At 40.4% G+C, this 27366-nt stretch overlaps 1 protein-coding gene across 2 annotated transcripts in view; it reads right to left on the bottom strand.

The window, feature by feature from the left end:
• LOC120560289 (protein FAM214B) overlaps positions 1–27366 on the bottom strand; it is a 48429-nt gene that overhangs the window by 3809 nt on the left and 17254 nt on the right. Inside the window, exons 1-7 of one of the 2 annotated variants that reach the window (XM_039802609.1) lie at positions 10671–11346; positions 9838–9972; positions 5810–5996; positions 5253–5456; positions 3052–4374; positions 1082–1140; positions 630–729 (exon numbers count right to left, since the gene is read on the bottom strand). In XM_039802609.1, coding sequence (XP_039658543.1) covers positions 630–729; positions 1082–1140; positions 3052–4206 — 1314 coding nt within the window. In that variant the 5' untranslated portion in view covers positions 4207–4374; positions 5253–5456; positions 5810–5996; positions 9838–9972; positions 10671–11346. Of the gene's footprint in view, positions 1–629; positions 730–1081; positions 1141–3051; positions 4375–5252; positions 5457–5809; positions 5997–9837; positions 9973–10670; positions 11347–27366 lie in introns of those variants that run through there. The other variant, XM_039802608.1, reaches the window with a different exon arrangement.

Genomic DNA, 27366 nt, shown 5'->3' with positions numbered 1-27366 from the left:
AGAATATTTTGCAATGTATTATGAAAATTGTTGAAATTCCATCCATAAAGACCTTTTTAAATACAATGTTTAATAAATAATTGAACGTGTTTTATAATTGATTTTTTTCCAAAGGTAGTGAATAAATTCTGTTTTGTGCTTTTTGCCCTCTCCCTGCAAATCACCTTCCATTATCATTTTAATGTAATTTGTAAATTTGCAAATAAATAAACTTAAACTCAAACATGCCCAGTGCATCAGGGCAGTCACAATGTCTATGCATTTCATTAATGTCCCAATAACTAGACTGAATCAAGACTTAGAAGTGCTTTTGTTGACACGGTCATAGAATTCAAATACGTTTTAGCATTGAGATCATGGTTGGTGGTGGTGCTGTACGTAAGGGATAGTGTAGAGCGAGGCGGTCGTTATAGCGAATACACAACCCAAACAGGGTGATCAGGACCCCGATGCGAAGCCGCGTAATAAAGCATTATATTGAAAGGTCTTTCTTATATTCCTTCCCCACATGTATGTAAATGGGGAAGGACAAGAAATTAGGAACACCTCTAAACCATGGACACCAGCGCCATATTTGACCTGCAGTTACTTGTGTTTCCTGAAGTTACTAAAATGTTTAAAATCTGTACCTCAAAGTTGCCAAGTAGAGATCTGCTGATGGAAGATGAGGGCCAACTGGAACGTGTGGAGCGGCTGGTGTCCGTGTGTCTGCCGCTGCGCAGCTGCCGACTGAATGTGACCACAAACACAAAGACCGGTGGTTAGTGGTTAAGATTACACTAATTTTGTCTTAACCAACATGTGACATGCCTCCGAGTGTGTCTGAGTATTCAAGCCTAGAAAAAAAAAAAAAAACTTTAACTCGCACTCAAAACTTCCACCTTCTTTATAGATGTTGACTTGATACGTATGGATGCATCTCATCCATAAACATGTGTGCATGTTCTTAAACTCCAACCCCATGCACCTGCTGACGTTTAAATAGTGTTCTCTTAATCCCTTTTAGAAGCCCTAGTCTTTTTCATATTGATATTTATAATACAATTATATAACTTTGTCGGAAATATGATGGAGCACTCACCTTTTCAGCCGCAGCCCACTTTTTAGCCGTCTCCCTGATCTTGTGCAGTCTGTGGTGGTCTGAACAAAGAGAGGGGGAAAAAAGGAAATTATGACTTGTCATTTGCTATAAATGTCCTGATTTATGTCAGCGAATAGCTATTCACAAATGAGAAATTTGCTTGAAATGCTAAAAAAACTACAATTCTCAATACACATAGAAGAAATAAAGATACTCAAACAAAATTAAATGGCCGCGTGTTAGCATTTCCGTGTTCTGTTAGAGTAATTTACTGTATATGTGTAATTGTGTATTTCAGGTGTCCTCTTACTTACGGAGCACTGACTTTTGGATGTTGCTTCACACGCATACACATTTCCCATTTCCAGGCTGCTGTTCATCGTAAAGGCCACCCAACTCTCAGATGACTCGTCACTAGCCAAACCTATGCTACCTGTTAGCCATTTGCTCACAGAACACCTTTTACTCATGGTTAGCCTATTGGTATTAGCTAACACTTGGTTACACTGGCTCTCTACAGAGCTTGGAGCTCTTTGTCAGCTTGTTGTCTCATCGTCACACTCGATCAAAACCACAGACGGCATTTTGAAATATCCTCGTCTCCCCTTTCTGTGTCTCTTAAATATCTTTATCTAACCGTTATTTACTGAAATATCACCTGTTACGGTTTAGCCTGGCTCCTTTTCTTTAACCCTTTCTTTTACTGTCCCCTTGGTCCCTAATTTGTGTCCTTGAGTCTTTCTGTTTCTCCCTGTGCTTCCCTCACACACTCTAAACACTTCTAGTCACAATGAGCCCACCACTGTATGAAACCTAACCAGTGAACCCTATTGTCATCATTTCGCACACACACACACACACACACACACACACACACACACACACACACACACACACACACACACACACACACACACACACACACACACACACACACACACACACACACACACACACACACACACACACACACACACACACACACACACACACACACACACACACACACACACACACACACACACACACACACACACACACACACACACACACAGGTCTTTCTGGCCTCCCAATGTTCAAAAGTGGCCAATTCACTTCCAGAACCATTTTTTAAGCGGGATGTATGTACGTGTGTTTGTGTTTATGTGTGTGTATGAGGGACACAGCACACTCATGTCTGGGAACAATGGACGCTCCCCTCAATGGGCTTTATTCTGGAGCTACTCAGCCTGTTCCAGTGTGGTGCGAAAATTAGCTGGCCATCACTTAATTCTTTCACATTTACTCGTTCTTTTAGTTTCTCTATATTTATGCCTCAGCCTTATTTCCAGGACTGCCAAGGCTCACAGATGTCTTTCCATCAACCACTGACTTTGAACGGCTATTCCTTATTCTGTATTCAAGGTTTTAGAAACCTCTGCATATGCTTTTTTTGGTCTAAAAGCCTAGTTTTTGCATTCAAATGTGCACATTCTGTTTTCTAATGTATTCTGCAATAAAATCACCTAGAGCTTCTTTCTCGGGGTACTTAATTAGGGTTGGAAAACTGTATCATCTGGTCATGAAAAAAAAAAAAGAAAAGTCTCAACTCTAAGTTGCTTTCTTCAAGTACTTTATGATATGAATAATATCAGGATTATTGATATTTTGTTACACCTATAAATTTCAAACTCTTGCAGTTAAACTTCGCTACTAGGGAACACTTGTTTAGAGCAGCCAACTGCATTTCTGTCACCAAAATACTGAGCAAGGTTAAATTCTGTCTGGCTGCGACTCATCAGTGTGCCACTGTACATCGTGTGCCAAGGTAACTTGTGGAGTAGCTATCTCGGGTGTTACTGTCTTGTAATTACAGCAGAGTTGCATAACAGCTGACGTTAGCTATTAGCTAGTACAGTTGCCGGAACTGATGCACTTGTTTTGGTAACTTAAAGAACATTTCCGAAAACAAAATATGTGAGTGTGCTGACCTTAGGCCGGTCCCGTGCAGAAGGAAGCAGGTGGTTCCAGTAAGGGGCAGCTTTAGCATCAGTGCTGCGACATGAGGACGGGCCAAGTCCTGGAGCCAGCAGTGACAGCCTGCTTCTCTTGGATGTGGAGGGTCCCTCATCTTCTGAACATGACTCGCCTGTGTCGCTCGGGGGCAGCAGCCTCTTTTTGGCCGGCCAATGGCCTCCAGAGGATAGACGGTGGCCATTACTGCTGGGTGTTTTCTCCCAGGAAGCCAGGCCATTTGAGGATGAGGAGGCAGTCTGGGTGGCACTTCGCTCAGGTGGGGAGGATTCAAGTCCAACTTCCCATTCAGTGGCCTCCCCTGGCTCCTGCAGCTCTGTGTGGTGTGGTGGGGAGAAAGGGCCTGGAGGGCTGGTGGGACTGGCGGGGTTGGGAGTCTCATATGTGGACATTTCATATAAGTGGGGGCTGGGCTGGCCTCCAGATGAGCCATTACTACAGCTCTCATTTGCAGGGCTACCTAGTGAGTAGGTGGGTGTGTGGCCCCCGTTAGGTGGCTCAGTCCTGGATGAGCTATGTTGGTCACACATTGGGGGTGATTTAGGTGAGAGTGGAGAAAATACATCAGGAATGGGCCTGTCATGATTGTGCTGAGTTGGGCGTCGTGAAGGGTTGTGGCTTGGGGAGAGGGGTGGAGACCTGGGTGACAGTCCCCCCTCAGATTCTCTGTGCTCCATCTGTGTGCAAGAGTATACAGAACCAGGCCCACTAGGGCCCATCGCTAACCCCATCCCAACACCTTGAGCTGGGGCTGGCCCACACAGCACCCCCCCCTCCAACGCCTCCTGGTCTGTGGAGTCGCCCAGGTGGGGGCGCTTATGAGTCAATTGGGGCTCATCTTGCCCCCTTTTCACACCCAACCGGACAGGCCTCTGTTGGGCATCAGTGTGGGATTCTGTGGAGGTAGAAAATCCCCCCAACTGGGAGAAAATGGAGAGCTGGTAGACCTTTTGGAGCCGCAACTGCTCCTGGCCGAAGTGCCTGGGCGTCCCCGATCTGACACCAGGGTCAAGGCCCTGTGTTGGGGCTTCAGGTGGAGGCAGGTCCCCCTCCTGGGCTGCAAGCTCTAATGGAGCCTTTTTGTGGGCTAACTCCACATGAATGTGACGCATGGTTTCTATGTTGGAGGATAAGAGTCTTGACTAATTTGCAACAGGGTCAAGTAGGTCCTCACAAGTGCCAGGACGCAGAGTCAAATGTTCCACAGGAAAAGGAAGTCTTATACTTCCTGCTGTGATGTTGTCAAACAGTGAGAATTAGGAAGCTGAGCCGCACAGCACCTGAGAGGAACAAAATACAGCATTACTGTTTAGGAGAAATTTCAACAATAAAAGCAGACTGTATGAGTAATGGAAAACATAAAAGGACAAGAAGGCACAAGCCTTTCTAAGCTGTCAACAATGATGTGAGAATGCTTAACGATAAGTTTAATTTAGGATCTGTCTTTAGGTTCTAAAAATATGTTTGTTGCATTACACACTGCACATTTTGCAACATATTTCAATTGAATGAACACATCACATATGGTATGCAGGTTATCCTGTCTTTCACGGTTCTCCACATAAGTACTGACTGAATGCCATAGACAAACAGCATAAATCGCATCAAGCAATATACATTATAAACACCCCTCAGGTCTGGTACATGCTAAATAATGACATTCATTTCAGCCATGTATTGCCAAACACTCAACAAAAAATGCAGGACTATATAATAAATAAAGATACCAGCTTTAAGAAAAAAATAGTTAAAGCTGGGAGGCTAAATCCCTTTTTGCTACTTTCTTTATTGTGTCTGCAAAGGAATGTTATGCCTCTGATTCTTGGTTATGACACACTGCCTTAACACTTAAAATGAAATGACTATGATGCAATGATTTCACTATGTCATGGTGTTAAACCTTTTCTACCCTGAGAAAATATTCTTGCCACAAAAGCAAAGGGAAGTCAGGTACTTATATTTACAGATATAGTTTGATTGAACATAAAATCTAAACACTAGTCAGGACGTTTCAGCTTTAAAACCGTATGAAAATACGGCCCTTTAATTGCATTAACGGGCGGCTATATAAATGCAATTTAGGCAAGGCATAAGCCTAATTTCTCTCCTGCCAAATTGATTATTATATTGAAGACAATGCACAAAATCAGCATCTCACCTGTGTGCCTGTCCTTGTCCAATTCTGCCCGTGTGGACAACTTGCATCTGGCACAACATCTGGAGGTTGTGTCTAAAATGGTCTACTAAAGGAATCCGTTTATCTCCATGGCAGCTGTCACAAAGCGACGCCAACATCCCAAGATTGGTAATCATGAAACAGTAAGGACTCCAGAGGCGCAGGAGTGGACACAGAAGATACGACCTGAGGAGAAATAAAAAAGGTTTGTTGGTTAAACATTAAAATACATTCAACTAAGACCATGATAGGTACTATAGTTCATGATTTGATGTTACTGCAGTGTGTTTATGTGTAACATTGCAAGAAAGCTGAAGATATTCCTCTTTTGACTGCATGCTTGTCTAACACTTTTCCAAGAATAAAACAAGTTCTGATTTCTTTTAACCATTAGAAATTACAAGCAACTTGGTCAGGCACCAGTAGGTCAGTATACATCAATTACATTGTGTCTGTTTGTAGAAAGAAAGACATTTAATATAAAATGGTCTGCGATAAGTGCCTTAGTTAAAATCCTCATCCTGAAGGCTAAAACTTACCAGAGTGGCAGAGTGTCAGTGATGCAGGAGGCTCTTGAGAGGAAATGTCTCTGAACTGGAATCGGAAATAATACTATTGGTACTCCCTCTGGGATTGGCTGATAGCCGGACACGCCCTCCTTGGTCACCTGGGCGTGTGGTGTTGCACGGCTGTGACATCATGACTGGGTCATTCCACCCAGAATCCCTGAAGAGAAAGAAATACATAGAAACTAATTAAATAAGTGGTCATCCAGTTGCTTTTACTTTACCAGTAACAGTGGAACAGACAATTCTTCCTGAAAACACACACACACACAGATTATGACCGATATAATGATGCACATATTCAGAATTACACCAAAGAGAGCCACAGAAACACACACACACACACACACACACACACACACACCACTAAACAGACATTTACTGTAGACGAACGCACACTTACTGTGCAAACACAGCAAGTTCGGAAATCAATATTTAAGCCCGTTACTGAACTTATGAAGAAAAACACAACATACAAATCAATCAAATAATCAGTCCATTTATATATGAAGTACTTAACAAGTCAAAATAAGGAGAAATATTTCTCTCATTTTGAGTACAAAATCTAGTTTAGGTTGAGAATCAACCCTGGAGGAGCCCATCGTGGAGCAGAGAGTTAATATTTCCAGTTCTAATTTATTGGCACTTAAGTGGACCAAGGCCAAAAGAATCGGGTGTTTCCTGACCCACTTGGACCAGAACTTGGGAATGTGAAGGTGGGGGGGCACAGTGAGCTGTTGTCATACCAACCAGTAGCCCAAGGATAACGGCTCCTTTGTGTTTTGCCACAAAGAAAGAGAAGCAGAGCTACAGAGGGGGGTGCTGGGGGGCAGGGGGAGTTCGGCAAAGATGCTCCTCCAAGAAAATGTCTCTCAAAATGGCTGTGATCCATGAGGTATGTACAGCCAGCCAGAAATTTCAACACACTGTGATAAAGGTTTATGTTCGGTTCGCCGAAAGCAGGAAAAAAACATTTGATTGACGTGCTTACACATTTCATCCAAAGCTTGAAATGTAAGAGTTGGAGGAGTTTTGAAAGTAGCCAAGAATGCTAATCTGACTAACACCATGCTGGCACCCATTTAAATCAGTAAAGAAGAGAAATACAGTTCTGTTCAGTTACTTCACTTTTGCTTTTGAATCACCTTGATGTGATCCATTTTGTACATAGAAGTGATGACATGGGCCTAAAGATCAGAGAGTTGTTCATAGGTATTTTTCACTTGATTGAAACACACCTGAAATGTATCCACTGGTGAAACTGTAAGGGATGTTGAATAAAATCCCCAAATTGCTATACAATTATGTATATATATTATATATATATAATTTTGGGCCAAACCAGAACTGCCCCGGTTAACAGGCAGAGTCAATTAACAAAAGATAAATAAGAGTAGCAAAGATTATTATTAATCAATTAATCGATAGTTGAACTATCGATTCATTGAATTGATAATCAATTAATTGGTTAGAGTCTCTGATTCCAGCTTCTTAAATGGCAATATTTTCTGGTTTCTTCACTCCTCTGTGACAGGAAACTGAATATCTTTGAGTTGTGAACAAAACAAGACATTTGAGAAGGTCATTAGCTTTGGGAAACACGGATTGACATTTTTCACCTTTTTTATAGACCAAACAACAAAGAAGACAGGTGGAGTCTTCACAGTGAGCACCCAGGGGCGGACACGGAATGGGGGATGGGAAAGAATAGGAGAGGAGTCAGCAATGAGTATTTATAGTCATTGCCTATGTCATAGCTCACTGGGAGTACCCAAAGGCTCTGTGCTAGTTCCCACTTGATTTCTGACCTTGTTTTGAACTTACTGAACAGGAGGCTGGCATAGGCTACCCAACCCTTTTCAGGCTTGATCCAGGAGCCAACAGACGAGGTGGGGAAACTCTGGCTTCACCCTAATAAAAACGTTTCAAGTTGCTGGCCATGTGTGCCAGCTCAGACTTGAGAACTTAAAAGCTCTATTACTGCATTGCTGAACATACCGCACCTGCCCCTTTAGACAATGCTCCCATAGAGTGTTCATGTTATAGTACATAAACTAGCAGATCTGAGATGTGTTAGCACACAGCCTAAAAATTAAGATGTGCCAAATGGCATATCAGTGAGCCTTTTCAGTTAAAAGAAACTTAAAATATAATTTCTTAAAAATCCAGTGGACTAATAGCAAAATATCAGCAAAGACAGCAGGGCTACACAACGGAATGTAGCCTATGTGATTGATTAAATTAAAAGGCTCAACAATGTTTTTGGTTGGGAAGAAACCCAAACAAATAACTAATTAATCAACTCAAGCTAGTCCTGTTATACTCAGTCACACTTTAGGTGTGTTTTATTTGCATGCACAAAGGACTAGGAAATAAAATGTGTGTGGGTGAAAAGACAAATAAGGAAAAGGGTGAAAAACAATAACAGAGGCTACTTGGGCACAGAAACCCAATGATATGAAGATTCAGTAAAGTGGTGAATGGGACCATTACATTACATGTCATTTAGCTGTCACTACATGTCACTTGTGACCAAGACTAAATGCATTTAAAAGAGGTACCATTTGCTTGGGCATAGATCTAGATCGGGATCAAAATGATAATAGACTGAGTCATGCTTATAAAAACATTGAAATGGTAAATTATTTTCCAAAAGAAGTAAGCTAAGGACAACAATATGCATTTATTAACTACCTGTATCCACAGCAGAAAATACAACTCCAGCGATTATGTACTAATATAATTATTTAGGAAATTTTGTTTGCAGTCTAAAACCTGATCTGACTATTAGATGTTATTTATGATTCAACAAGTTCACAAGGGCATCCCAACTGAAGCAATGGCATCCAGGAACACTAGCGCTCTAAGGCTGCGTTCAGACAGGGAAACAGCGATTTTCCGCAGGGTTGTGCGCCGGGGGCAGTGTCAATGAAACGACCCATTTGTGTGACGTCCTGTTGTGTTCCCAATCTAGCACAAGTAGACTTTATATTTCACAACTACTGTTTTCCGTCAGAATGTTTATAGATCTCGACGTTTCGTACCGCACTTAAAAGGCAGCTTCATTCACAATGAATGGAAAGACCTGCATTTTTGCCACACCATCTGACACCCAACACAGGCTGTGTAAATGCCCACTTACTCACAGTTATGTGTAGGGACTGAGCTCAAAAGGGTTCAATGCCTTTGTCAAAGGCCAACATGTTAGATGACTTGTAGCACATCAGGAGGACCAGCTATGTTTAATTTCATGAGCGAGCTAGTGGTAAAAGGTTAACACAAAGGCAAACAAGGTGCTAATCTACATATGGCAAATTATTTGCTCACACTGGGTAAGTTCCACGGAACAGCCAATTAAGAGAATTAGAATGAGCCCCTAATCAATTATTGGAGTGGTATGGAACATCAGTATCTAAAGCTTAAACATCTGCAAAACAGAAAATACCCTGACATTTGGCCCTTTTTTGGCCATTTGCACCTTCTTTACAACACCCAGATGCCGCACGCATGCACGCACGAGTTACGTTATACAGGTATGTAGTAATGTAAAGCCACAACATTCAAAAGCCGAATTCACCCATTCTCAACATATGTTTTTCCTCCCCTTCAGGGAATGATAGTAAAAAAAAGTTTCTAATTGCCCGGGCTGGATAATTGCTCACTACTGGGTAATATGCCGTGGACACTAACATTTTCATGGTTTCTTTTATTTCTTACAGAGACAATGTGCACCAACGCGTTTTTCGTCTGTGCTTGCGTTTATTTTATTTCATCCTAAACACATTAAGAAGGGCAACATTCTGTAAATGTATTTCTTAATAGATGTGGATTGCAACTGTATTAGCTTATGACAAAATCACCCATCACCCACAAAAAGCATGCAAAGTTAATTCATTTTTTTTGCCAAACTACCCCCTAACAAGCAAGAAGGGGGCAATTTGGCTTTTGGATGTAGTTAATTATCCACCCTGTTATAGACTAGGCTATATCCACACTAATACCTTTTTTTGTTGCGTCCACATTACTGCGAGTACCCAGTTAAAGTTTGGGTTTACGTTGTAGTCTGGACAGGCAGTCTCTAGCTGCTAGCTGCACTCTGCCCTCCTTGTGTCCTCAGTGCACTCTTCACACCCAGCCTATAACAGAGGTGTGATAGCGTCAGCATGAAGTTAGCACCCTCCCAAATGCCCCGATTGTCTCATCAACTTTGAGCAGAACCCCGCCCGAGAGCTACTCCCAGGCATGTGCTGTGCCTGGAGGCTGATAAACATGAAGACACACACACTTATGTGCACATTCTCTAACACAAAAAAGTTTCCTGCAAACAGTCACCTGTTGATTAGATTACAGGAGCCATCGAGAGAGAGAGAGAGAGAGAGAGAGAGAGAGAGAGAGAGAGAGAGAGAGAGAGAGAGAGAGAGAGAGAGAGAGAGAGAGAGAGAGAGAGAGTGTGTGTGTGTATAGTGTGAGTGTGTGTGTGTGTCAGGCAAAACAGAAGACAGGAAGCAACAAAGAACAGAAAGTGACAGGAGGTAGGTTGAGTTAACTGAAACTGAGACAGTGTTACACCAAACAGACATAGAGTACTCAGGCGGGGTAGTCAGGACAGTCTAAACTAAGCTGGCTCAGTGACATAGTTGCTGAGAATGCTGTTTGACACGGGGTCCCTTTCTGTCTCTGCCTCCCTCCCTCCCTTCCTCCCTCAGTCTGTATTTCTGCCTGCCTTTCATGTGGCCATTTTAGGAGACGTTGAGTCACCCAAACCCAGCTGACAATATGACAGGAGCAACATTATTACACTTGGCTTGACAGCAGGAGAACCTGTGACACTCACCCTCTGAATGATGGGGTTTATCTCGCTGTCTCACTCTCTGTCTCTCTCCTTCCTTCCTCTGTGAGTTTGGTGGCTGGATGGGTAACTCTGCTGCCTTTTCTTTCTGTCCTCCTCTGTGTTTCTATTTCCTCTGGTTCAGGCTGCTCTCCCTCGACTCTCCGGTTTGTTGGATCTTCTCTTTTTTTCCTCCTGAATAGGTGATGTTGAGAAAGGCAGAGATAAGTCAAGTTGTTTTGCTTATTCTGCTTGTTTTGTGAGGTATGATAGCCTGCACTAGCTCTCTCTTTCTCTTTCTCTGTCTCTCTCTCGCTCTCTTTCTCTCTCTGTATTTTGTTTTCTTCCTGTCTACCTCCCTCCACCCTCAGTCACACACACAAATCGAAAACCCATCGACAACTCTCACCCCTCACCCATCGCACTCTTTCCCACTCTTCTTTTCTCTCTCAAGCTCCCCCCCTGCACTCTCGTCCTCTCTCATTTGCGCCCCTCCAAAATAACTTGAATACAAAAGCCACTTCACATGCTAGCGTTCCCCCTTTCCTCTCCTCCCATTTCTCCTCTTCCTCACCCTCTCCTCTCTTCCTCTATCTACTCACAAGCCCCTCCTTTCAACCATTTTTTCGCTATCCCACCCTCTCTCTCTCTCTCTGTTTTCTTTCTGTCGTTTCCTCTCAGCTGATAGAGCCAAGCATGCTTTGCTCACTCAGCAGTGAAGGCATACAGGGGAAAGAAAGGGGGAGGGGGGAGGGTAACGCTGACAGTTTATTGGCTAGAGAAAAGGGGGGGGGGGTCAGCTGTAGTGACTGAGGTCCTGATTGGCTGGGGGAGGGGTGAGAAAGGGGAGAGGAGGCGTGGGGAAGCAAAACCACGCCCACCTGCTCCTGCTTGGCCTGTTCTGCAGAAGTAGAGAACAGACCAAAGAGCACTTTCCTCAAACGGTGTGTGTGTGTGTGTGTGTGTGTGTGTGTGTGTGTGTGTGTGTGTGTGTGTGTGTGTGTGTGTGTGTGTGTGTGTGTGTGTGTGTGTTTGACAGCTTCAAGTATGTTTTGTGTACAGTGTTTAACTTGTATTATATATTCCCATCATGTGTTTGTGTCTGTGTAGGTTGAAAACATAGTTAATAAAGCAAACAGCTATGCAATTCATCCTCCCCTTTTGTCTTATTCACTCACCCACACACTCACATACAAAAGCACTCTGTGTGTAGCATGAAACGTATGCTACACAGCGCCGACACAAGCACAAAAGCTGAAAGCTAATCTACTGCTAGACTACAGATAGAAAATTAAGTGCATGTGAAAAAGTTTATCAGCTGAGTACCAGGAGCAGCCCTTAGCTGTGTGCGCGCATGTGTGTGTCTTTTGCCAACTGTGAGCTAATAAAGAACAGCATGTTGACTAGGCATGAACTATTTCAAACAGTGATGTGGTTCAAGTACACAGTGCGTGTGCCCGCTCTCACCTCAAACTCATACATTGTGGGTGAAGATTACGTACACAACTTAAAACACTGTGCACAAAACAAACTTGAAGCTGTCAAAAAAAAAAAAAAAAATTTAGCATACAACTTCACCCGGCCCTCTTCTTACAGACATAAACACACACCTACCAAGTTATGGCTTGCATTTGTCCTTATTTAGGGAACCAGGGTTATCAGATGTCTGCTGGTCAAGACATGAGAGACAATCCTATCGGTAGCTTTCTGTCTTTTTTGTTTCAGTCACAATGTCACTGTTTTTCTCTGACTCCTCATATACATCTATCTCCTACTCAGTTTCCATCTGTGACACCCTGAGTCTGTTTACAGAACCAGTTGCTGCTGCTTTGCAATGTTATCTCGGTCATACAGAAGGATGAAGGGGACATGTGTGTAGTTTTGTGGAGATTTTCCAAACCCAAACAAGGCTCTAAGTATATAGGTTGTCGCAGGGGCGATTCTAGGATCAGACCTTTATGGGGGGCTCAGCCCCTAATGAGAATGTGACACGGATACCCCCTGGTAAATCAGTCAATTCATTAGCCGATAATCTCTGAGCTAGCTACTAAACAACGTCAGCTAATGTTTTTTGACACTATTAACACTATGATGGAACTAAAACTGACACTTTATAAGTCACAGTAAACGACCAATTTTACACAATGTTCTGACGTTCAGCAATTTAAGTGGCTTAAGTTTCAATTTGGGTTCTAATCTGTGATCATGAAATTACCAACTTTTTCTCTCTTTTTCTGGGGACTACCAACGTTAAACTTCACAACCGCACTTCTGCTCTCCCTCTGACAGGTTAGATAGAGCGAGACTCAGCCAAAGGCGGGAGTCTGGCACCATAGCCTCCGACTGGCCAAAACTACGTTTCTGTTAACCCTTTCCTTGACTGGTGCATAGCATCGGCTATACCGACACAGGATATTAATCCTGTTTCAAGCACTTTATTTTCTTTTATTTTTTATTATAAGTTTTAGGGGGGCTGAGATGAAATTTAGGGGGGCTTGAGCCAATGTATGTTGTACAGATTGTAAAACTCTTCAAGTTTAAGATGTGATTTGGTTTGTCATTCTAACACTAACATTAGGTTGTTATTACACAATAGTAGAAATACAAAATTTCTCATAATTATGAAATAAAGAAAAACTACCTTGCTATCTCCAAATATTTCACATGCAAACTTTGTCACTTAAATTTGGAACGGCATTTAAAAACTCATACAGATGGTAAGTAACATACAGTATTTATAGATACAGAGCACATTTAAGTCCCACCCCCATCGGAAGGGAAAACAGCGCTCCGCTCTTCATTGACTTGTATTGCGTGAAGGTGCCTCCTCATCAATTCTGTCTGCTAGCAAACAACAGAAAAATGCCTAAAAGCTATATACATAGTAAAGAACCCATTACTAAGCTTTTTATAAGCTGGCGAACAAAAAAACTGAGCTTATAGGAAGACAAAAGTGTATACGTGAGGAATAATCAGGGGGAATGAGAAGACATTATTATGCCCGTTACGTTTGCAGCAAGCATTTTGTTACCAAGTTAAATATCCAAATGTCAGTTTTAGGCTAACTATATTTCTGTAAATTAAGCTAAAGCTTTTTGACAGTATGCAACTTGGGTTGTAGTGGAATGTGGACAAATCAGAAAGGTATGCAGCATTATGTCTGTAAGTGCCTAAGTTTGCTAACACATAGCTGATATTAGGTTTCTAAAAATGAACTTGTCCACTCTGGTAGACAAGGGGTGCTAAAATAATCATTTGACATGCTTAAATCTAATGTTTTAGCTAGCTACAGGCACTTTGTTAGTGTTTCAACCCATAGTTGCATATTTTGGCACCGATCGTTTTCCCCTCCAGTGGGCATGGTTTTCAGCAATGCGCCCTGTCTCTATTGGGAGGATGTGAAGTAATTGAGCATTTAGTCATTGCACCTTTTTTAACAAGCAAAACTACAGTCTTACCACCAGTTTATGGTGCAACAATTTTTAATATTACAATACAATATATTACCGTTTTTTGTACCTGTTTTCATTCACATGTACAGTTGGTGAAGAGATGGACATTAAATTCTACCTTGACACTATAGCCTTTTAACAGCCACTGCTGTTGATGGACAAGAAGGGAATTTCATGCTTTGGTTATTTTCATTATTGCTTAATCTGCCGATAATTTCCGCGCAAAAAATGTTGGAAAATAGAGAAAAATATTTAATTTAATTTCCCAGAGCCCATTGTGACATGTTTAAAATGCTTCTTTTATAAAGTCAACAGTTCAAAAACCCCAACATATTCAGTTTACTATCAAATACGACAAATAACGAGGAGGGAATGTTTGAAATGTTTGCTTGAAAATGGACAGAAATGATTAATTAATGATCAAAATAGTTGTTCCTGCTGATTGACTAATTGACTAACTGTTTCAGCTTTACATGCATGTACTTATAGATACAGTGTGTGACGATATGTGTGGAAGTGAGCAGAGATGAGGTTTGAATAACCAGTCGGCTTCAACTACGTACCTCCAAATGTAGAGATGTGGGGATAGGGAAGAGAGAGGGAAGGGGGAGGTAGAAGGCTTAATAGACATACAGCAAGATACATAAGAGTAATTTAAGGAAGGAAGATAAACTGACAGAGAGATAGGGGCAGATTTAATGGTTGCAAGGTTTCTGTTGTAAAACAGGCTTGACTGCTACTTTTAACAGCAAAGCCTGTGAAACTAATAATCAGGACTTACTGCTCGCAAGCAGCACTGTTATCCAGGATCTTGTGTTTTAGCATACACAAAGTTGCACACTTCTGTCTCTTTAAGATCCCATGTTGCTTTCCATACTTGGGAAAAAGGGTGTGTCTTCTCTTATGAAGACTCCTCAATTCAAAAGGCACTCTGAGTGCAGCTGAGGAGAAAAAAAAGCATCACACACACACACACACACACACACACACACACACACACACACACACACACACACACACACACACACACACACATACCCGTTTTTGTTATCCGGTGGGGACTCATGACATAGCGAATGTACATGGGGACCCTTTCTAAACTACCACTTCTAAATGAGCTAGAGACGTGGTTTCAACTCCAAAAATTCTTTTTTGATTCTGGGATCCTGAAAATCACTTAAAATGTTAGGATTTCACAAATAAAGGTCAAACCTGACATTCACCAACTCTATGGGGACACATGGCAAATTCTTTTAATATTTACAATATTTATACCCCCATTCCATTGAAATACTCCTCCTTCTATTATATAATTTTTTTTCAGCTATAAAGACCACATATTTACTTTTATCTTTCATTGTTGTGTATAGTACAGGTGAAATAATTAAAGTAGCCACCAGGTGGCGCTTCCATGGTTTTTGTTTTTTATGTTTTGATGCTCCTCTTGCCTGTCTTAAGTTTGTTTTGGCCATTTAATGGTTTTTTTAATTAACTGTTTTCTGATTCTGCAAGGGTGGACAAGCTGGTTTAAAGAGAGTAGCTCTGCTCCGCAAACAGACCTGTTATGCCCTATCCTCCACTCAAACACCAGACTACTGACATCACAATAAAACCGCTGATCATATTTATACCCTATATACCCTCATTGATAAACATATAAAAGAATATACATGCTTTTTTATTTACTTTCAAAAAGCTTTAGTGTATATTTGACACAAGATTGTTCTACAAAGCTACTGAAAGTAATGTAAAGGGCATTTTAATGACTTTTTAATGAACGCAGGACTTTGTATGCTGTACAAAAATGTAAAAACAAAATGCCAATTAGAATTTGGCTAAAACTCATTTGAGTTGTGTGTTTGAACCAAGTGCACTCCATACCAGCGAGGTGGGGGTCCGGTCCACTTACAAAACAAGAATTGAATCAATAAGATAACACACTATTGACACCTTGCATGCAGAGTTCTGTAAGCTTCTCCTACATGTCAAGAGGAAAACTAAATATAATGCAAAGAGGCAGAATTAGGCCAGTTTATCAGAACTTAAAACCAAAAATAAGCAATTAAATTTTGGACACATCTAAACATAGTGACCCCCTCTCATATTATCAAGTGCCAAGAGATGAACAAAAATGGACACCCGTTTACCCAACTGAGTTCACAAACCTGTTCCACCAAAGCATCAGCAACATAACAAACAACTCAACTAGATTACACCACAGCTTAAACAAAACTACATCATCTATTTTCCAATAGATGATGTAGTTTTGTTTAAAAACTACATGTTTTGTTGCTCTAAATCAACAGGACACCATAGCAGATTATTTGAGCATGGTTACGGATCGGCACAGTACAGACTGAGTGCGCACAGCCTTGCCATTGAAAACAGGTGACAAAGGAAAACCTGGCTCCCTGTAGAGCAAAGGCTGTCCACTGATTGCACCCTTAGTGAGCCTAAAACAGAGCCAAACTTCCTCACTTAACATGTCAAATATATAAACATTTGGAAACTATATTTCCAATGAATATATATAAGAACCAAAATGTTTTCTATAGCTCTCAGATTAAATTATATTACCAGTCCTACTGGGAGAGGACACTAAGAGCTGTGAGCAGGCAGCAGTCTGTGTTGCTTCCATAAACTGAGGGACAGTGAGTGACAGCAGTTGCCTGCACCTTGTACTTGTTTTGTTAATTTTTCTTCGTTTCCTGTCGGTATTGTTCCAACCAACCTTTGACTTGTAGTACTTTATATATTCTGGTTCATTCAGGAAATGCCACAGAAGCAATGGTGTTTACATTGCAGATTAACTTTATTATCACAACTCATCCATATACAAATTAATTTGTCCTGGCTCTTTGCTATGATCATTCCTTCTCCTTCACCTTATTGTCTTACTTCCTACAAACCTGTCTGTCTCTGCTGACCTCGATTTCTCTCTACAAACCTGTCTCTCTCCCTGTACGTGTTTCTCTCTCTTTACCTCTGTTTCTTATTTTAAAAAATGTTCAGGAACACTTTCTCTTCTACTCACCCATCTATCTCTCCCTACATAGTCTCTCTCTCTAATATACATACCTGTCTCACTCTCTAATCTACATACCTGTCTCTCTCCTTTCTACATACCTGTCACTCTCTACATACCTGTCTCTCTCTAAATACCTGTCTCTCTCATTTCCTACATACCTGCCTCTCTCTCCCTGCAAACCTGTCTCTCTCTACAAACCTTTCACTCTCTCACAACCTGTGTCTCTCTCACCTCCATTTCTCCAACCACCCATGACCGACTACCACAATGTTCTTTAGGATAAAATGTAAAATGACATCACTCAATGAAATAATAGTCAGAGCATGTTGACATATTAAATTTGAAAACAAAAGAGCTTTAAACAATCTTAATAAAATGTCGTTGCATGCTCAGATATGAGCTGAATTCAAGTGCGCCAAAACTAGTTGTGGGATTGTAGAAGTACTTAGATGGCAAAAAGAATTATGTTCAGTGATTACAATTTAGATTTCCATTGGTTATTTTCTAGACGCTTAAAGTATCAATGCGGTTCTTCACATAGAACTTAACTGCCTGCCAGCTCCTTCCCCTAAGCACCTCTGAGGATCCCTTGATAGATGCTTCACACTGGGCTTTACCAGGAACCCTGCCAGAGTTGATGTTGTCCATGAGATTGCTCTCCACAGCCTGGACCTCCTCGGTGCTCCACTTTTTCTCGCCATTGTTGATGAACCTTAGACAAAGAAGTAAGGCCAATCAATATAAAATTGCTTGCAGAGTTTAAAGATTAAAAATCTAAAATGATGGGTGTCTGGACAGTAGTAACTAGGTGGTTTCTATTGTCGGGCTAATAATAATAATAATAATAATAAGTCATTTAGACTGAAAAAAACTGTAAAAGTGTGGTTGTTACAAGGGGACTAGATGGCAACTAGATGGTTGCTAGATGTTACCCCATAACCACCTAGGGCTGCACAATAGAGACACAGCACATCGCGCCATACTCCCACCAGAGTGGAAAACCATTTTCTGCTCTCCATCGACTTGTATTTGATGAAGGTGCCTCATCTTCAATTTTGTCTGCTGGCAAACCGAAACATTCCTAAAAGCTGCCGTGGTGGTGATATTTACTACCAACAATGTATAGAACCCAGAACCTAAGTTTTCATAAGTTGTGGAACCGAAAAAACTGAGCTTTTATGATGACTAAAGTGGATATAGACGTGAGGAATCAGCAGAGAGAATGGTTAGACTGTGGGATTCTGACACTAAGCTAACAATATGCCCAATGTTACGTTTGCAGCAAGCATTTTATTAACAAGTCAAATATCCAAATGTCAGTTTTAGACTATCTACAGTCTGTAAGGTAAGCTAACACAGGTAATGTTGGACATAACTTTAGTTTAGTGTCAGGATTCCGGTCTTCCCATTCTTCCTGCTGATTACTCATGTTTCTGTTGTCCCCTGGTGGGCGGGACTTAAATACGCTCCGTCTCTATATGGAGAGGGAAAAAAAATAAAAGCTTTCTTTTTGTCACAATATACATTTTTACTTAAAAAAGTAAAAATTCATGATGATGTAATATTTTGTTGGGGTCTTTTTTCCTATATCTGAAAAACATGATTTGTAGGCCAGGGCATCTCTGTTTCTTCAATCTACATATTGCACTTGGCCATATTGTGATTTTGATAATATTTTTGATTAATTTTTCAGCCCCATAAGTCCCTAACAACTACTTAGCAAAACCCAAGCAATGCTCTACCAACCACCTGGTTGGTATTGCACTTCCTTTTTTAGCCTTGATCTGGCTGCAAGTAAGTACCGGTTTCATTTACTTACTACAAAATCAGCTTTATATCACATAGGACTACTTAAATAACATGAGACATTTGTACATAGCTGACCAGATCCCTTTTAGTTAAGCTCACATGCAAATTCACAATTACCTTTGTCTTTGTAAATCATTGTCCAAAACCAATTTTTACGTTAATCTTGATTGCTATACCTATGTGAGTACTGACGAAAAATAAAAAATGAGTCAAATCGGTGCTAGCTACACGGAGCTGCTGCAGCTAATGCCCAGAGCTCCCACTCAGCTAAAACAGCAGTTTTGGTGGCATAAGATAAAGAGTGCCTTTGTGCCTCTTAACAGACACAAAATGCAATTAAAATGTCTGTACAACATGAACAGGGCCCTTACATGACAACTAGATGCATTTGTGTTCAGCCCGGCTTCTGTAATAATCATCACAAAGCAGTTCCCTGTGTATTTGTAGCATTTATATCCATTTTGTGTGTGATCCATCTAGCGTTGGTGAGTAGCAGTCTTGTCTGTGCTGATTGTTGTGGTTTCTTAGTCGGGCTAGAAGGTCGGCCGGCGCCCAGCTTCTCCTTCCTGCCTGCCCTCCTGGCTTACCGTGTCGCACAACAATCCAGTGAGCGCGCTTGTCTGGTGGAGGTCTTCCAGAAGACCATTCAAGCCTTTGTTGATAAAATTTATATTTTATTTCCCCCCAAAAATAGGTAATTGAGCACTGTAGTGGTTATGACCATATTAGTGACTATGTTACTACATGGAAACGGGCCAAATGATGCCTGTTTCTTTTGTACAGTAATAGGGCTACTTGAAGGCTAGCTCTAGCTCCATAGTTACATTACTCCAAGCTTCTTCCTTTGTGAACGCCTCCGCCTTCACTCTTCACACACGACGCCCTCCAACCTGCACACCTGTTTACCTTTTCCTGCTACAACTTAATTCAAACGGGACTTCAGCGCTCTGTAACACTATTTTACTGTACAAGGCAAACATAATTTGGTCCGTTTCCATGTAGTTACATAGTCACTAATATGGTCATAATCACTACAGTACATTTACAGTACTACTACTACATTTTTGAGGTGGGAAATAAAATATTTTGCACGCGAAGGCTTAAATGGTCTTCTGGAGGACATCCACCAGACCAGCGGGCGGCTTGATTGTTGTCGGCCGTGTAAGCCAGGAGGGCGGGCAGGAAGCAGAAGTGGACGCCGGGCCTGCTAGCCCGGCTAAGGAAACCACAACAATCAACACTGGCAAGACTCCAACTCCACCAACGCACACACAAAATGGATATATATGCTACAAATACACACAGAACTGCGCTGATGATTATTACCGAGCCTGGCTGAACACACTCACTCATCCCAGACGGCAGCTAGCAGCTAACAGGGTAGGTGAATTTAAACAATGGCTAAGTTGCTAAATGCATCTTGTTGTCATGTAAGGGCCCTGTTCATGTTGTACAGATGTTTTAATTGCATTTTGTGTCTGTTAAGAGGCACAAAGGCCCTCTTTATCTTATGCCCCCAAAACTGCCGCTTTTAGCTGAGTGAGAGCTCTGGGTGTTAGCTGTATTCGCTCCGGCTGCTAGCACCGAATCGGCTCATTTTTTTGCTATCGACGGTACTCACATACAGTAGGTATAGCAAGATTATTGTAAAAATGCCCAGGAGTTCTCCTTTAATACTATTGATTACAGAAAAATGCCATATCATTAAATACCAAATTTAAGTACCGGAGGAGTAGGCCAAATCCCATCAGTGGTAGTGAGCCAAATTTGTATATTTTCTGAAAATGGCTAAGAAAAGTATTGGTCTAGAGTTTAAGATGTTTTGGCTGTGATTAAGCTAGAGTTTTAAACAAGCACAAATTTACAATAGCTGCACCACTTAGTGCTGTGGAACCGGTACCAGGTCCGGCCGGACTTAACAGGTTAAAAACCATACAATTTCCCCACTACTGTTATTGTCAGACCAAGTTGTGCATTGGATTGTATGTGAACTTACAAATACACTTTCTGCTCTCTTGAGTTCAGGAACACTTATGTCCTCCTCTTTTCAGGGACGGAACTTAGTTCAAGGATCACTGTAGAGTCAGAAGAGCTCTGGTCCATTTCCTGGGGATTAAATACAAAGCAAACAATTATTGTTGTTAGTTAAAATAAATGTATGCCATTTACTTATTGATAATTGTTCTGTTAAAACTAATTTATTTTAGAATTCCTCTCCCACTACATTCCATATTAGTATTACTATGCACCACATCTAACGTACCTAGTATAACCTGCTAAACTGACTGACTCTACCTTTTGGTGACCTTTTAAAAGCTGTAATCTTTGACACTGATGATGATGATGATGGATAAAGCCTAACAAGCATTTTTTTCCAGATTAACCTAATGATGAAAATGTGACATATTATAGTGGGATTCATGTAGGCTTATTATTATTTGAGATTATGTACAACACTGTGATTTTATAAAACAAAATCTACAATACAATGACTTACACAAAGCAAAACCTTACTTGGAAAAAATATGAAACCTACAACTCAGGCTAAATACTGGATCATCCTGCAATGGCCCACTTAAGCCAGTCATGATGCCATGTTGTTCAATAAAAACATGATGCAGAGAGAGGAAGAGATTGCTAGGTGTGTTTGCTTGAAAAGTAGGAAGTTTACATTGGCATGACAGAAAGGTAGGCTGTTTGATTTGTGTTGCAGGCTAGTTGACTTACGGCGTGAGTTTAAGCAGCAGCCATAATGAACCGATAACATGTATGAGGGCCTATGGCAAGAATGCTGTGACTGAATAAATACAGTTGCTAAGCATAATAAAACATAATGCTAATGTTACTAGCTACAGCTCTTCTTATGGTGCTGTCCGAGGTTTCTTCCTAAGAGGGAGTTTATCCTCGCCACTGTCGAACTGCTTGCTCTTGGGGGAATTTTTGGGGCTTTGTAAATTATAGAGTGTGGTCTAGATCTACTCTATCTGTAAAGTGTCTCGAGATAACTCTTGTTATGATTTGATACTATAAATAAAATTGAATTGAATTATGATGCTGCTGAACTTTTCTCATAAACTTGTAGCTGATGATCACATTATTATTGAGGGTGCAGTTATAGGCAGTCATTACAGGTAGCTGTTGGTCTGTTTACATTTTCCACTTTAAAAATACATACACAGGGAAAACAACATTGTAAACAAATAGCTAATGTTTCTGCCTTGCCGCAGTAATTTATGACTATGAAGGTAAATATGGTGCAAAACGTGAGAGAAAATGTTCCACCTATTGAAAAATATTCATTATTAAAGATTCGACAAATGTGTAGATTGATTTTTACAGATACAATGATAGTTGTAACTTGTAATGCAACATTTACCCATCATTGTTTAATATAAATAATAATAATATATAAAAAATCAGTAAACGTTGCATTACAAATTTGCTACTGTCATTGTATCTATGGTAAAATAAATCTACACATTTGTGAATTAGTGTTATTACATTCAGATCAAGGTTGTGAGAATGTTTTCTTATGAGTGAAAATCTCAATTTCCAAGTTCAGATTTTGTTATGTCCTCTGGAAGCTGGTCCAAAGATCGACACCATAGTGGTTAAAAGCTGCTTCCCCTGTTTTGTTCTTGACAGTAGGTTTCAGTAGTAGTTGGTAATGTTTTAATCTAAGGTGTCTTGGTTGAGAATGTTGTTGGAATATGTCATGCAGGTAGTTTGGTCCCATCCCCTTTAGTTACTTAAAAACTAACAGAAGTGCCTTAGATTTCCATTCTGTATTAAATTGGGAGCCAGTGTAAGGACTTTAAGACTGGCGTAATATGATCTGTTCTTTTTGTTTTAGTAAGGATCCTGGCTGCACTATTCTGTACCATTTGGAGTGGTTTTAAAGTCTTTTTAGGGAGTCCAGCACATTGCAATAATCAATCCCAATAGAAATGAAAGCATGTATGATTTTTTTCAAGATCCTCCTTGAAATATATTCTTTAGTTTATTGATATTTTTAAGATGAAGGTATAATGATTTTATGACTGTTTTAATGTGACTGCTAAAATTTAGATCATTATCTATAAGGACACCATGCGGTTGTTTTTTACCACTTTCTGCTATTAAGCCCTTCCTTTCAAGCAAGGTAGAAAGTTTGCATCTTTCCTCCTTTCCGAAAACTACCACCTCAGTTTTATTTTTGTTAAGCTGGAGGAAGTTCTGTGACATCCAAGTATCTATTTCTTCAAGGCACTGTCAGAGAGTGTTAATGGGGTTATAGTCATTAGTAAAGATATGACAGGAGATAAATATGTTTACAACAGAACTTAAATAGATCAAATTGAAACGTTATAGAGCATCAGGGTAATCTCATTTGGTAAACTATAAGATGGCAGCCATAGAATGTTGAGGATGTTTCATACATTGCATTGTTTGATGTGTGACAGTGCATGACAGGGTTTTCCCTGAGATTTCAGAGCGCTTAGGTGCAATGACGTCACACATTCATTTGCATATTGGTGATGTCATTAAACAGTTATTTTTGCAAAAGCTTAGCCGAGTTGTTGTTGGTTGCAGCTAGGGAAGGATCATTAGAAGCAAAACTTGGAGGAGCTTGTCACTAAAATGAGAATAGCTTGTCCACCTTAAAGGTCAGCCCACGGTTGGTGAGTGAACCTTAGCTAAAGTTGTCGCTAGTTTCGTGTCGGGCTGGCTAACCGCTTCACTTTTAAAACCAGCAGGTAGCAAGCAGGAGACGGGAACTTGGCTTTGGTCTTGAGGAGTTGTAGCAATTACCAACAGATATACTGTACACAGACTAAAAATTCTACATTCACATCTATTATGCAAATGATTATTAACTTTATACTCACAGTCCCTCTCTTTTCCACCACACACTATCTAATGTGTCGGCTGTACCTGGGCGCGTGCAGTAACATGCATGGTGTGTGTGTGTGGTTGTAACACTGTTTGTGTCCATCATACAGCACGCGGTCCAGAAGACAACAAGCAGGAGCCCCTCCTGTTTATCGGCTTCTATACAGTCTATGTTTGCAGTCCAGATGATGTCCAAATTGTTTTTATGTTTATATGCTTCGGTGCTGCCCCTAAGCTCTTATAATGGCAGAGATAACCCTGCATGAGACTCCAGAAAGTTGGATTTATCAACAAACTGCAGGTGGAATACTCGTAGTAAATCGAGCCTTTGCCATGCAACACATCAACTTTCTGAGTCTCATGCACCAAACCAACACTGATTTCCATGACAATATTTCCAAACAAACATTCTATAGCAGATATTTAATGTGTACCAGCAAAATGACCAAAAGAGACCACTAAGTGCAAATTCATATTACGAGTTGTCCTAATCATCACTTTACTGACCTTGAAGAATTTAAAGGGCTGTCACGGTGACCATGAATGGTTGTCAAATCTTCTTCCTGCAAGTCATATCATATATAGTCACCACATTTTAGCTGCATTTCTCCAGTTTATTAACAGTAGATTAGGCAGTACGTGGTCACATGCACCATCAGAGAGGTAGTATAACACTGTATGTCCATATTTTCAATAAATTAATAGCTACAAAAATTTATATTTCCATTGTGTCTGACCTAAATAATGAAAACTTTGAGTCTAAAGGGCTTTCAACATTATACATCTTTCTTAAGCCATCACTAATGCCTCAATGTGTAATAAATAAATATGCAGATTACAATACAAGCTTATAAACCACATTAACACTACAAAACTGTCAAATATTAGTCCAGAAAACATGATAGGATGGTTTTTTATGGGAAAATCTTTAAGCAATACCACATATTTATCTCTCTGGAGAAAATAGTTCCCCAGCCCCTCTCCTTCTGTAGTCACCAATTCTTCTCACTCAACACCCCCCACCTCCACACACAGCACTATCTGATTCTGACTGCAAGACACATGTTGCAGTACACTTCCATTTCAGCTCAGTATCAGTGCATTTAACATTACTGCAGCCATCTCTTGATTTATACTTTCTTTGTTTAAACCCCCTAACACACACACACACACACGTATGGTAAAAGTTGCAAAATGGCAAAAGGTCACGGCATGTGCACATTACAAAATGGCTGACCTGGTCCTGAGAACCACACCTGCTACTGTCCTAAACTAAGGTTTCCATTTGACAAGTAAGACGGCACAATTTACTGTAAACTAAGATGGTGTTGGTTTATAAACTGTAATGTTAGCTGCCAGTAAACTAGCTTAGCATTAACTTATTTGGCTGACAAGATATAAGTTAGCCTTCTAACATTTTATTTTCAAATGTATCTATAAGAGTTGCCTTTACATGTGAAAACAGTACAAATCTATTTTAAACAGAATTGTAAACGGTTTAAAATGGAAGTAAAATCAATTTTAGACTCACCATCTCCCCTGATCCATGACTCCAGCCTGCTTCCTCGGCCCATGCAGTGAAGATCTGACGCAGAGTCCACAGCTTACGGAGGGGAGGGGCTGGACACCATGGGGATCTCCTAGATACACACTGGCCACATGGCCAGAGTGGGGATGGGCGTGGTCGGATGGGGACTTGAACATGACATAATGGTGTAATAAAGTGTTTTCTTTTAAACGGGCCAGTAGCTCAATTTGAGAAAACCATCGAAACCAAACGTAACCCTGAAACCTTTCAGCATATAAGCAGACGAATGCTTTTTGGCTTAACTTGGAAATAAAAATAATTATTTTTAATTTTAATTTATTATTAGTTAGTTTTTTTCCTCAAAATTAGCCTCAATGACAAGTGTATACATACTAATGGATACATTTTTCCTCATTAGGAAAAATTAATAATAATTATAATAAATATTTTTATCTTACATGTTCATAACATTCATCAAAAATATCTGTATAGATCAGGGTGGCGAACCTGTGGCCTTGGAGCCGTATCGCGCTCTGTGCCTCCTTTGGAGGCTCTTACTGTGTGGCTGTGTTATTGGTGGATTTTTTTTAAACTTTTGAAACATTTCTGATTGGTTAAAAAAGCACTTGAATGCATCTGACAATTATTTTAAAATAAAAAATAACGCGAGCAGAGTTTTTTATGGACAGATTCTGCAGCCTGGAGGAAAAGAAAGCAGCCCCAGATCACCTTCCTCAATATTAACCCTTTTCACTGCTGAGTCAGATTGTTTGAAAGCCCCTCTAGTGACAAATGAGTGAAAGAGTGGCCACAACCGAGTACAATCAGACCCAAAAAGGATTGTGGGTAACAAAGACTGTCAGGTTTCCCACTGGTCCATCTAAGTAAGAAAAAAAACTATGAAAACTGCTAATGTATTATGACTTTCATTAGATATGGAAGTCATGGTTGCTGCTGTAATGTGGACCTGCATGTGTTGTGTGGCTTTTGCTGCTGGTGCTGTTTTTGTGGCTCTTTATTCTGAACTGGTTGGCCACCCCTGGTATAGATGCTTGTGCATGTCAGCTGCTCTTATCCGTTCAGTTGATATTTGAGTTCACACCACGCCAAACTCACCTAATGTAAGGGAGGGCCCTGGACACGCAGGCAAACACACCTCATGTTTGCCACATAGGTAAAGCGCATGGCCAGAGTGGGGGTAGCGTGGTCAGGATGGGGACTTGAACATGACAGATTGTGTGTAACAGTGTTTTCTTTAAATGTGGTAACATTAGCTCAATTTAAGACTACAATTTAAACCCATACGCTACAAACACTGAAAGTTTTAGCATAAACAGACAAATATTTGGCATTATTTGAAATTAATTTCTTCATTATTATTGGGTTGTTTTATACTAAAATTAATAAATTTTTCTCCCCATCAATACAAAATTAATTAATAATAAATATACATATTTTTTATCTTACATGTTCATAATATTCATCAAAATATATTTCCCATATATTGTAGTTCCTCTGATTCTCAACTTTGTTCTAAGCTAGCTCCCTCTTCTTCAATCTACTCTCTAACTCGCTCCACCACAAACCCTGTTGCAGCTGTTGAGCCACTCTTGTCTAAAACTGCCACTTTCCACCAGCTGAGTTTGTAACAGAAATAAATGCATTATGGATCATTTTATTTCTATAGTTTGTAAGCTCACTAACCAGCTGACTTCTGTTGAAACAGAAGACGTCTCTTAACGTTTAAACCAGTACTCTGGAGACTTGACCACTGAGTCGCAGAGCAACACCATTAGCCGGTTTGTGTCCAGCTGAGATGAGCTCCAGTTTAGACTGCTGAAACTGCAATGTTCTAAAACAGTTGTGTCTCGTCACCTTAATCTTTGGTCTAAACTCTTCTATAATATATTAGAAACTTCCAATTTGATAAAGTCAGTGTTTATCAGACCACAAATGAGACAATTATTAGAACAACACAGAAACGCCTCTCACTTGTTACTCAAAAATTGTCAT

Source organism: Perca fluviatilis, chromosome 6 (genome assembly GCF_010015445.1).
Source record: "Perca fluviatilis chromosome 6, GENO_Pfluv_1.0, whole genome shotgun sequence".
Classification (NCBI taxonomy): domain Eukaryota; kingdom Metazoa; phylum Chordata; class Actinopteri; order Perciformes; family Percidae; genus Perca; species Perca fluviatilis.
The sequence above is the reverse complement of the archived record's forward strand: the minus strand, read 5'-3'. Positions and strand labels throughout refer to the sequence as shown.